This window comes from Elaeis guineensis, chromosome 3 (genome assembly GCF_000442705.2).
Source record: "Elaeis guineensis isolate ETL-2024a chromosome 3, EG11, whole genome shotgun sequence".
NCBI lineage: Eukaryota > Viridiplantae > Streptophyta > Magnoliopsida > Arecales > Arecaceae > Elaeis > Elaeis guineensis.
Genome location: NC_025995.2, coordinates 17,756,422 through 17,769,246, shown reverse-complemented (window position 1 = coordinate 17,769,246; position 12,825 = coordinate 17,756,422). Strand labels below are relative to the sequence as shown.

The following is a 12,825-nucleotide window of genomic DNA, read 5'->3' as shown; positions in this document are numbered from 1 at the left end:
GGCAACGGCCATAGAGGGAAGAGGGCTTTCCCTTTTTTTTTCATTAGGGTTTTGGGATGAGAAGAAGATAGATGAAAAAAAATGAAATTAGGAATTTAGCCACCTCATCAGTATTTTTTAAACATTTTTAAGCCACATCAGTTCTGATTTGAGCAATGTAAGCAAAACTTACTCCACATAAGTATCAAAGTTTGCCACATTAGACTTTCGATAAGAGAAACCCATCAGAATCGCATCTGAGGGCAATATTAAATCGGTTCAAATGGTTCAGGGGCTAAATTTTAGCTTTTTATAGTTTACAAATATTTTAAGAAAATCCGACTTAATTCAGGGATTAGGAATATAATTATCTCTTTTTCTTATGAGGAGGGAGGGTGGCCCATCCAAGGTTTTTTACTAAGAAAGAGAATATTTTAACAAGATAAGGGTTCGGGAGCCTGATCTAGTAATAGGTACTAGTAGGTTCCACAATAAATCTACAGATAAAGTAGATTGGGCATTAGTACCAATACAAACTACGTAATTGATTTAAAAGTTGGATTATATTATAATAGTCAAGCAACGTGATTTGCCCCTTGGAAGAGAGAAACAGCTTTCTCTCAATCTTTAACAAGATTGAACTCTCATGTTCAAAAGTCTTGAGCTATCCCACACTGTTCATCAGAGAGTGAACACCACAGTGCCTCAATTGTCACTTTAGCTTATCCCTCACTGTAGGAGTCCAATCTTACAATAACTACTATGCTTGTTACAGTAGGAGATTGGAGGTGTGGCTTCTTATTTCAAGATTTTCTTTTATTTGATCCACAAAGTCCAACAACTAATTGAGAATAAACAATCCCAAGCTAGCCATTGGCATTTATCTGATATCTTAAGTCTCCACCTTAGTCAAAGTTCTTTGACGGAGGATTGGAGGGGAAAGGGGGGTGCGTTCCACTATGTTGGAGATATCGCTTTTCAAGATTGAAGATGGTGGTGCATTCCACTTTTTCTTTTCAAATTTTCTATCATGAAATTCTATGATCGAAGGACAACCAATTGAAAATATTCACTTTCTATGAGAGGAAAAATTTCAGATTATCTTTCAAAAAGATTACACTATCTCCCTGTGATTGAGGAACCCATAACAGTGTTGAACCGAGAAGATTTTTGAGTGGGTCCGTTTTCGTTCCATCGAGTGCCTTCATTGAAGTAAGTGGACATATTAATTACTGCATGTTGCACCAAACCCTGATTACCACATAAGCTCGATGAATTGAGCAGTGATTCCACAGGTGAGTTATAGTAGATTCGAATTTTATCTTTCAGGCAAAAGAATGATTGATCTTCTTTTGGGACCTCAAATTATTGGGTAACATCCTATGCACATTTCAAGGCACTCCAAACTCCCTCATTTATATTCTTACACATATTTCATAGCAACTATTGCATGATTCAATCATGGATTCGTGCGAAGGAAGATAAGAATCCTTCTTTCATGCGTGGGGTCCCGTGCGTCACTGCAATACTCTCTGATAAATCATTTGCATATAACAAGGTGTAAGCAAAATTTTGATTAGATTATCTGGTCACGAGGATTATGGCAACTCATGGTTCAGTGCAACATGTCCAGCACAAGACAGACGATTTTGAATGTTCTTGTTGTTTCTCTCTCCCTCTCTCTCTTTCTTTTTTTTTTTTTTCTCCGACGCTATCGAAGATTGCTGCCTTGAGCCATGCAATGGTATGGTTACCGGGGTGCTACGACTCTTGCTTAGGATCTTTTTCATGGTTGTTGAGCCCAAGGTAGTCGTTAACTCCCAACCCCTTAAACGCCCCTCGTTTCAAATCACAAAGGCTTGTACTCCTTTCTCCTCCAAATCGATGGCACTTGCTCCTACCCTCCAACTCCACCCCGCCCCCCTCTTCGACTCCCTCCACGCTTCCCTCTCCCGCCTCCAATCCCCCCGCCTCCTCCTCTTCCGCTGCTCCTCCTCCACCGCTCCCCCCAAAAACCTCCGCTTCTCTGCGAATTCCGTCCACGACCAAGCCCCGGCGGCCAAATCCTCTCCTTTCTCCGGATCCAGCCATCGCCCCCGCCGTCTCCCGGCCGAGGACCTCTCATCGCGGCGCACCTGGATCAAGAGCTGGCACCCATCCCGCTTCCTGACACGCCCGAAGCGGCCTCGAGCCGTCTTGGATTACCGGGAGGGTATTTCCAGCGACGACGATGTGGTGGGCACCAGTAGAAGCACTGGGAGTAGCACGATGGAGAAGATTGTTGAGAAACTGAAGAAATTTGGGTATATTGATGACTCCGATGAGAGAAAGGAGAGTCCTTTGCCGGAGAAGGGATCCGTGGAGGACATATTCTACGCGGAAGATGGAATTTTGCCTGACTCGAGCGGTGGACTGTCGTTGGATTTGAACAAGGAGGTCCGGTTTCCATGGGAGAAGCGTTTGGAGAACAAGGAAGGGGTGGGAGGGGGGAGTTCAGCGCGGAAGAGGAGGAGCAAGACTTCATTGGCGGAGCTGACGCTCCCGGAAGGGGAGCTGAGGAGGCTGAGGCATATGGCAGTGAGGATAAAGTCTAAGACGAAGATTAAAGGTGCAGGAGTGACGAAGGAGATCGTGGATTTGATTCACGAGCAGTGGAAGACCACGGAGGTAGTGAGGCTTAAGTGTGAGGGGGCTCCAGCACTTAACATGAAACGAACTCATGAGATCTTGGAGGTTAGACATCAATTGGTTTACCTTTACTTCCTTTTCTTGACTAGACTTTGATACGAGGTTGTGAAAGAATAATAAATACAAAATGATGCGACCATTCCAAACTGGTAGTCTAGAATCATTTGAAATCCTCTGTTTATATGATTGTGCACCAAATTTTGACAGTCTAGGAATTCATCTTACACTTCTTCAGAATTCTAGTTCCAACAGATTTAAGCCCTAACCAGTTTTCCTCTAATGGAGAATCACAATTTTCCTGTAATGGAGAATATTTATTTGAAGCTGAGACAGTGTCTTAGAATTCCTGAGACTTCTTTGTCTAATGTTATAAACTTCACTTATATCTATTAAATGCATAGTTTTAATGTGCATGAGATTTTCTGTCTTTTATTCGCATTCATCTTCCAGCTTGGAGCCAAGACACAGTGCCGCTGTCTTCATCAATATTAATCAGAAAGGGTAGCTCTTACATTTTCAGAATCCTAATTCTGATATGGTTCAGCTGCAATTAGGTACAGAAGATCACAACTTTTATGTAGATATAAAAGATCCGCTTGATTCTTATGTCGGTGCCGAGACACATTGACATATCAATATTCATAAAAAGTGTGCATTGATTGTCAAAAACTGGAGGATAGCAATAATACCTTCTGAATCCTTAGTCTAATAGATTTCAGCTGTGATTTGTTATAGAAGTTGCCATTTTTCTGTAGATGTGGAAGGTTAGATTTGCCTTGAGATAGGCTCATAGACTTCTTGGCTTGGTGAGGTGATCCATTGGCCTAATTTTCATTGATATTCATCAAATATTACTTTTGTTATTGAAATTTGTGTTTTCACCTGTGTGTAAGATTTATCTCTTTGGAATTTGGTATAGTGATCCTAACAGCCCCAATTACTTACAGAGAGCCACAATTTTCTTTTGATATATTATGCTAGCATGGTCCTGATATAATCTCATATACTTATCCCTCATACAAAGTCATGTACTTGTGAATGCGGTGCTGGGATTCATTCTTGATATGCTTTGAGTACATAAATCTCTTTACTTGCATGTCTGTTTCTGTTACCTTTTCACCAGGAGTAGTACCTTGTTTGAAGGTCTGTGCATTTCTGTGGAGTTTCAAATGAGGGCAACCGCTGCTTGTGCCCCCAAGAGGGCGGTTCAGCAATCATGCTATGCAAAGGGTGCAGCCTAGGCCAGTTCAGGGTTGTTTGGTGCAGTTGGGTGTGGTTATGGCCTAGTCCAGGGATGATCCAGTGGGGGATAGGCTAATGCATCTGACCATCCTTAGGGCTGAACGATCATAAAAGAAAAATTCTAAGACCTCTTTTTATTAGGCTTTTCTTTTATATCATTATTTTTATGTTGATATATAAATAGGAGTACTTGATATGTCAATTAATGACATTTACTATGCAGGACAATGATAGTTTTTCTTTCTAAGGAGGAGAAAAATTCATGGTGAAATTTGAGCATAGTGACAATGATGAGAGAGGTCATATTGCAGATTTTTATTTTGGGGATGGCAACAACTCATTACTGATTTCAGAGCATTGATGAGGATGAAAAGTCTTGCTTTAACTGATGGTTGTCTACATAAAAAAAACCTGCCTGTCCTCTTCACAGTTTCTCTTGTGTTTGATGTTGTAATTGTCTTGGTTATAACATATTCATGCACTTGAATATTTATTTAAAACAGAAAACAACATGATCTTCAGAGAGAAAGAGGTTTTTGTGGACAATTTTACATGGTATAGTCAACGAAACTTTCTTTGATTGGAAATTGAGCACCCAGAAATTAGATGTTGTTGTTCTGCTTCCCTGTGACCTTAACCTGCTAGGTTTTGCAAGCAAAATCATTGACCTTTGTAGATCCGTAAGAATAGGTCATAAATGTTCCTTTTTCTTGCTAAATACTTATTTTTTTCTATCTTTATGTTTCATATTTTTCTATCTTCTTGTTTCATTCTTAACAATTGTTTGCTCTGCTTAAGTCTCTTAATGACCTTAGTGATTCATTATATTAAGTGTATGGTCATGCCCAAGCATTTTGTTAGTATGCATCTGATAACTTTCACCAGTATTATCACATTACATCACGCGCTCCTTTATCTATTGATGTCTTTTTCTAATTTTTCATGTTCAACTTGTCTGAAATGGTTCCAACCCAGCATGCTGGTTTCTATCATTCTGATTTCTATCTGCCAATGATAATCAGAGAAAAACAGGAGGTCTGGTGATATGGAGGTCAGGGACTTCTATTTCTTTATATAGGGGTGTAGGCTATGAGATCCTCTACCAGAAAAAAGACAGTATCAGAATGTCCAAAGATCTGCTGTGGACACATTCAACAAAGGTACCTACCATCCAACTGGAGTTTCCACAGCAAATGGTAGAGGCAATAATGTACAAGATCTTCAAGAAGATTCGACAGCTTCACTTGAGAAGAAAAAGGATACTGAACCAGATGCAGAAATTAAATATGAACGTGAGATTGACAAGCTATTAGATGGCCTAGGTCCTCGTTACACAGACTGGCCAGGATCTGATCCACTACCTGTGGATGCTGATTTGCTTCCAAGTTTGGTTCCTGGATATAAGCCCCCTTTCAGAATTCTCCCATATGGAGTCAGACGTACTCTTGGTCTGAAGGAAGGTACAGCATTACGAAGGCTTGCAAGGCTATTGCCTCCTCATTTTGCCCTTGGTAAGATACCTTTTCTAAATTGCTTTTGATTGATGGGCTGTTGAGATGATCACTTTCTTAGATATGCATTGTAAACATCTTCAGGGAGAAGTAGGCAACATCAAGGGTTGCTGCAGCCATGGTGAAGCTCTGGGAGAAAAGTTCCATTGCAAAGATTGCTTTGAAGCGTGGGGTACAACTTACGATGAGTGAAAGAATGGCTGAAGAAATAAAAGTATGTCTCAAATATCTCCTCCTACTAGAATTTTTCTTGGGAAAATTATTATTCAAATACAGCTTATCTATAGGCTAAACGATATTTTTAAGAAATATAGTAATCAATTGAGGTTCCATTTCATTTTGAAATCGGCAAAGCTTTCCATTCTTTCTTAATTTATTGTTTAAATAAATAGTGCAAAACTTTTTATTGACCTTCTGGCAAATTAGATTGTTGTTTAATCCCATATCTTGTCCATCAAGAACTAGGCTGTTCATGTTCTTTTCTCTAATACTAATTGCAATTAACATATTATGTTAAGTAACCATACTTAGAAAACTGTATGCCATTTATGTCTGGCTCGTTGCCCTTTTTAATAATTTATAACTGTAAATATAATTGACATAACTTTTCTACAACCAACCTTTTAGTGTAAGTTGATGTAGTGACTTTGACTTTTATTGACTTTCATGGTTTTCTTTTTTATCTCCATAGTCCATATCTATATTTTTTTTTGGGACAGCACTCATTTTTGGCCAAGGATAAAAAGAGCTCTTGTGATCTTCTTGCATTTTGCTTATGATAATTGACTTCTAAATTATGAGTGATATATGGAAATAGGGTTAGTTGCAGTAATTGGAGCTTGATTGGGAACCTAAGATTTGAGATGATCATTGTTGGAGATGCATAGCTACAATGACCAAATGGCATCCTATTGAATATGATTGTGTGTTGGTATTGCAGTCATATAGGGAATTGAAGCTATTTGTGTCATAAAACTTGTGATATATCTCTGTTGCAGCTTCTCCCATTGTGAGGCTATCTAAAGCTTTCCAGTCATTGAGCTTGGTCCTTGCATCACAAATCTTGTTTGATTTTCTCTCCCTTTAGGCTAGCATGGGAAAGATGTAAGTAAAATAGTTAATTGTTTGGTTGGATGCTTTGGAGGATATCCTTTGACTTTTATGTTCTTTTAAATTTGTTTAATGGTGATGTTCAAGAGGGTCCTCTTTGTCTCTACCATGTTTCAGTTTGTATTGAGTCATGAATAGGACTTTGGGTATTCTTTTTTGATGAAAAAGGGCTATGGAATTTCCAGTTATCTATTGCATGTCTGGACAAATTTTGAGGAGATTGTAAGACATTTTTAGATATTAAGAAGTTTGATTCTTGAGTGAGAACTGGCACCTCATTTTCCTTGTTGGAATTTATTATCAATACAAATTATTCTTCATTTATATGACAGACATTGGATATTCTTTTTTGATGAAAGAGGGCTATGGAATATGCAGTTATCTATTGCATGTCTGGACAAATTTTCAGGAGATTGTGAGACATTTTTAGATATTAATAAATTTGATTCTTGAGTGAGAACTGGCACCCTGTTTTTCCTTGTTGGAATTCATCATCAATACAAAATATTCTTTATTTGTATGTAAGGAAGTAACTTGTTATTAAAGTCTATATGATAAAACAGAAGATGGGGAAGAAAATGCTCTATCTTGCCACTTTGTTGTAAGGGAAGTAAGGAAAGTGGGTCTTAGAATTATCTAGAATAATAGGATTCTTTTCATAGGTGTTGTGAGTGAAATTGACCTATGCTTTCGTGGTTGAAGATTCTGGATGTTAATTGTTTTTTTGAATTTTGCAGCTCCTGGATTTATTGTGTTAATGCTGAATGTTCCATAGTGTACAAGCAAATGTGAGAACTTGTCTAGGAGTTGAGAATGTATAACATTCTGAGACTTCAGAACTGAACATAGTCAGATGGATATTAGTGTAATTAATATTTGTGACTGAATAATTTGTTTAATTCATGGAGTTGAGATAGATGAGTAATGTGTTCAAGGCCCAAAATCTTCTTCGGTATCGGAGATCATAACAAGAACAATTCAAGATGCTAACTCTGGATATCTGCTTTGAATCTTGATTTTTTTAAGAATTGGTTGGCGCAAATTAGCAAGCACTACCAAGGAGCACTAGTTAGGTCACTGACTTGTGCTTGCAGATAGGAGGTCTGGTTCATTTTTTGGATTCACGTATTATCTTTTTGTGCCCATGCAATATGTCACTCTTTGTGACTCATATAATTTGTGTCATGTGTAAAGTCTTGTTATTGGTATTAATGACAACCTGATCAAAAAAAGAAAGATGCCAATATCAACACAATGTATTCATAACAAATGGTTGAATTTATCTGTTTTATACAAATTATCTGACAAGAGATGGACTTTTGTTTATGGGTCTGGGGTTTCCAACGAGCCCAGAGCCTTCTATTACTTATCCTTTCAGAACAAGGAATCTCCTTTATGGAGACACTTTTTAATTAGAAAATAAAACATAACAGAAGAAAGACACCATAAGTCCTCAAATGCTCACACATTTGAATGGCTTAACAGTGGGCATAATCCCATTCTTTATCAATATATGGACAGATATATTTGTGAAGCAGTGGGTGTGGGATCTAATTAAAGGGCTTAGAGGCCAAATCTATTTTTAGGGACTAGGTGGTTTTATCCTGTATAGGGAGTTGAAGGTCCAGTATAAATCAAGGTTTGATGGTTCATTGGTGTTCTGATTTGATCCTTAGGAGTCTCTATTGGACCCATGAAACCCATTTTGACATTCTCAGTGGGACAGAGGAATGAACTCATTGATGATTTGATTGGACTCTGAGAACTTTGCCCTATGATGATTTGTCTCAATTGACTCGGAGCACTAAATCTGTTTTAGTTTGGTTGGATTAAAAAACTAAGATTAGTCTAATTTAATCAATGAACTAAGAGAATTTGTTACAGTGATGGTTCGATTGCATCCAATGCGTACTTTGATTTGACCAATTGACTTAGAGGCAACGGTTATAGATTTTGTATCCTGCTTATGCTGTTTCAGTGTGTGAGCAGTATGCAAATAATGTTGCACTGTGTTCACCCTTGGCACCTAGTGGCACAGAAAGCTACACTAGTTTGTAAAAGAAGTTTTCAACCAGCACATTAAATGCAGCTATCTGAGTTATATTGTTTTAAGATTTGATTTTTAATTTTTGACTGCCTTTTGCCATCACATAGACATGTTTTCAGTATCTGTTATGTCTTTTAACTGACCTTTATAAATCTAGAAACATTTATCATTCAAGATATCTGTCTTAATTTCATTTTGACTAGTGCATTGCAAAGTTAAATAATTTGTCATACAAACCAATTTTACAGGTAATGCCAGAAATATAATTTATGTATGATAAAAATTATGCACAATCTGTAACTTTGTTTACAAATTGACAATAAGTTGTAGCTGATGTACACAAAATGCTAGTACAACGGATTCGCATATAGTACTAGTACTTTGAAATGATGTATGCATAATGCTAGTATAATGGATTCTTATGTATAGTAGTGCCATAAAAAGGTTGTATAATATGGATACCATGATATCTGATATATAATACAATGAAAGTTTGTCCTTTACTGTGTTTAATTTTAGATTTAGCTCTTATGTTCTTAAAAATTTCCATCTTCTGACTCAACAGAAAATTCTTTTTTTGGGGAGGGGGGGGGGGATTTATGCAGTCTTGAATAGCAAGAAAGTCTTTTAGGATGCCTGGCATGGATTTGTAACCAGAAAGAAATGTGCAGCATGAATATCTACCTGTCAGTTTATACTGGAATATATCTCTTCAAATGCTTTGATACAGTTCAATATAGTGATGTCTACTGGCTAACTGACATGGATAGAGTGCTTACCCTATACCCTTTTGATAAATTATTGGCATGGTAGGTGATGCATGTCGTAGCACATCAAAAATAATCCTACACACTACTATGTAGATAGGGTGAGTCGGGATCGTATCCATAAGGATCTTAGGTCGATTATTTTGAAAATATAAAAAAAAAATAATAGATTGCAAGAAATTAAGAAAAAAATAAAGAGATTGCAATAAAAATATTTTTCATTGATTAAATAAAAAAGTATATAATGAAAAAGAAATAAAAGTTCGATACAAAACAACGAAACCAAGTTGATCTTCTCACTCCGCCTGATAGTGGATGTGCCTCCTTGAATCTTTCATCTTCCTCCATGCAGACAGCGGCAAGATGGCTGAAAGGCTTGGTTTAGGAACTCCAAGAAAGAAAGGTAGATGGAAGAGAGTATATGGAAGAGAAAGGGTAGCGGCACTAGGATTAGAACCTCTCCTAGATTTGATGGAAAGTGTGCTAGGGTTAGTACCTCCCCTAGACTTGATTTGATGGAAAGCGTGCTAGGGTTAGTACCTTCCTTAGATTATGAACCCTAGCACCTCCCATAGACTTATGATGACTTATGAAACGAGAGGAAGAGAGGGAGCTTGAAGAAAACTTAGGGTTGGCTTGATGCCGAAGAGGAGTCATTGAGGCTTATTTATAGAAGAGGGAATGGGGCTTGGGATTTAAGAAAGGAAAGAATTTAGTGCGGGGAGTAAGAGAATTTAGGATTTCATAAAAAAAGGTGGGAGCGTGAATAAGGACCCTTAGATCAAGCCTCTTGCTTCTTTTCGTTGATCAATAAATCGTGTTCACACTTGGTTCTATTTATCTTCTAATCTGGACCCTTGATTGGAGAGGTTTCTTTGATCCATTGATCTTTAAGTCGCGTTCACACTGAAATAGGAGTTGATTGCCTGGTTCATTCAAATCTGAGCTGATTTGAGTTCAATTTGAATTGTATGAATCTAAACTCCTAATCATCTGCAAAATCGACTAGAGAGCATTAAATTTTAATAAAATAGCATCAATTATTAGAATATTTAGTACCTCTAGTGACTTAAATTAAGTGTTCATCACACCCTCCAATTTGAACTTTACTCTCCTCGAGTAAAATAGATAATTAGCATTGTGCATCAAATTGTCCTTGAATCGAAAGTTATCCTAGACACTCCTAAAGCAGTTAATATTCAGCCAGACCATTAAAGAGGTACCTCATTGGTTTATCAATTCGACCCAATTAGTGGTTGAGTATTAGCCATAGAAATTTTTAGAGTCCTTTCACCAACTCTCCACTTTATTCTTTAAGTTCTCTAACTTAATGTGGGTTATCTTTTTGCAGTTTATTCCCTTTATTTTTTCTCTTCTTTTTCTTCTCTTTTTTTTTCAAATATGTACAGTCGGTGCAATGTTCTAACCTTTAAATTTCTAATTGACTATTGTAGCGAGCTTTAGGCCAATGAATTGACTTCCAAATCAGTTGGCTTTAGGGCATTAGGTGTAAAAACACCCCTCAGGCTTACTGACTCGAGTCAAAAAGGCTACGAGTTAAGATTGACTTTACAAGAGATTTTTCACATTCTCTCCTTTTGACATGAATAACAACGCTTACTTAGCGAAGGGATCCGGTTACTTAGTGAGAAATGCTAATTTTTTTTTAAATAGATTTTTTTGCATGCCTAGTTAACTTCAAATCGAGATAAAATTCAGATACACAAAGCTAATTATTTCTGATTATACTTGAGGACTTAATTAAATTAGTTATTCTCCCCTCAACTTAATTTTCATTGTCTCCAATGGAAGAAAAGAAAAACTATAAAAAAAATGCAAAAGGAGGGATACCACCTGATTTGTTGTTGTTTGTAGGTTCTTTTGTGTTTTCTAAGAGCCCTCGTCAGATGTTGATAATGTTCTTCCCTCAACTTAGCTAGTCATCCTTATTAGATTTCTACAAAATAAAAAAATCTGGATAACTGAAAAATAAAATATTGGGTTGCTCCCAACAAGCGCTAAGTTTAAGATTTTCAGTCAGACCAAGTCAAAGTTCCATCGTAGATTGGATCCTGTAATTCAATTGAGTCAACTTGCTTGCCATCTCTGATTTCATCCACATAATGTTTCAATCGTTGACGATTCACTTTGAAGGTATTTTTCTGTTTAGGATCTTTGATTTCAATTGCTCCATGAGGGAACACCTGAGTTACGACATATGGTCCATCCCAACATGAATGGAGTTTTCCAGAAATGGTTGCAACCTTGAATTATAAAGCCACACTTTTTGATTAGGTTCGAACATTTTTCGTGAAATGTATTTATCATGATAAGCCTTAGTTCGAGTCTTATAAATTCGTGAACTCTCGTATGCTTCATTGCGTAGCTCTTCTAATTCGTTCAATTGTAATCTTCTATTATTATTTACATTTTTTATGTCGAAATTGAACTGCTTTATAGCCCAAAATACACGATGTTCTAGCTCTACTGACGGACGACAGGCTTTTCTAAAAACGAGCCGATAAGGAGACATTTCTATCGGGGTTTTGTATGCAGTGCGGTAGGCCCATAATGCATCGTCTAATCGCTTAGGCCAATCTTTTCGATCCGTCCTAACCGTCTTCTTGAGAATTCATTTGATCTCTTTATTGGAGACTTCTACTTGGCTACTAGTTTGGGGGTGGTATGGTGTGGCAACTTTGTGAGTGATTCGTATTTCTTCATTAAACTTTCAAAGTGTCAATTCGTAAAGTGTGCACCTTCATCACTAATAATGGCTCTTGGGCAACTGAATCGACTTAAGATATTCTGTTGGATGAATTTGATTACCACATTGTGATCATTTGTCTTGATTGTGATAGCCTCAACCTATTTAGATACGTAATCTACCGCAATCAAAATGTATTCGTATCCGTAGGATGGAGAAAAGGGCCCATAAAATCGATTCTCCAAACATCGAAAACTTCCACGACTAAAATGGGGATAGGGGCATTATGTTTTTTTAGAAATATTCTTCGTCTGCTAACAGTGCAAGCACTCAAGGCAAAATTTATGTGTATCCTTAAACAATGTCGGTCAATAAAACCCATTTTGTAACACTTTCGCGGTCATTCTCTTCCCACTGAAGTATCCCCCGTATGCATGAGAGTGGCAAAAGATAAGTATACTTTGATACTCACTTTCAGAGACATAGCGTCGAATTACTTGATCAGGGCAACGTTTGAACAATTCAGGTTCCTCTCAATAATAATATTTGACCTGTGAGAAAAATCGATCCTTCTCCTATTTTATCTCATGGAAAGAAATTTGCCTTGTTGCCAAGTAGTTAATGATGTGGGCAAACCATGGGATTTGGTCAGAGGAGGTTGCAAAAAGTTGTTCGTCAGGAAATTTCTCCTTGATCTCATCTGTACCCATTGTGATCAACTAAGATTTTAGAAATATGGTCAGCTACCACATTTTCAGAATCCTTCTTGTCTCG

The 12,825-nt window shown here is 37.4% G+C and overlaps 1 protein-coding gene across 1 annotated transcript in view; it reads left to right on the top strand.

Moving 5' to 3' along the window:
• Window positions 1-1,819: 1,819 nt before the first annotated feature.
• Window positions 1,820-12,825, top strand: part of LOC105042166 (CRM-domain containing factor CFM3, chloroplastic/mitochondrial) — a 29,054-nt gene continuing 18,048 nt past the window's right edge. The window contains 5 exon segments of the mRNA XM_010919277.4: window positions 1,820-2,712; window positions 4,932-5,004; window positions 5,007-5,420; window positions 5,505-5,525; window positions 5,528-5,634. Coding sequence (XP_010917579.2) covers window positions 1,864-2,712; window positions 4,932-5,004; window positions 5,007-5,420; window positions 5,505-5,525; window positions 5,528-5,634 — 1,464 coding nt within the window. The 5' untranslated portion in view covers window positions 1,820-1,863.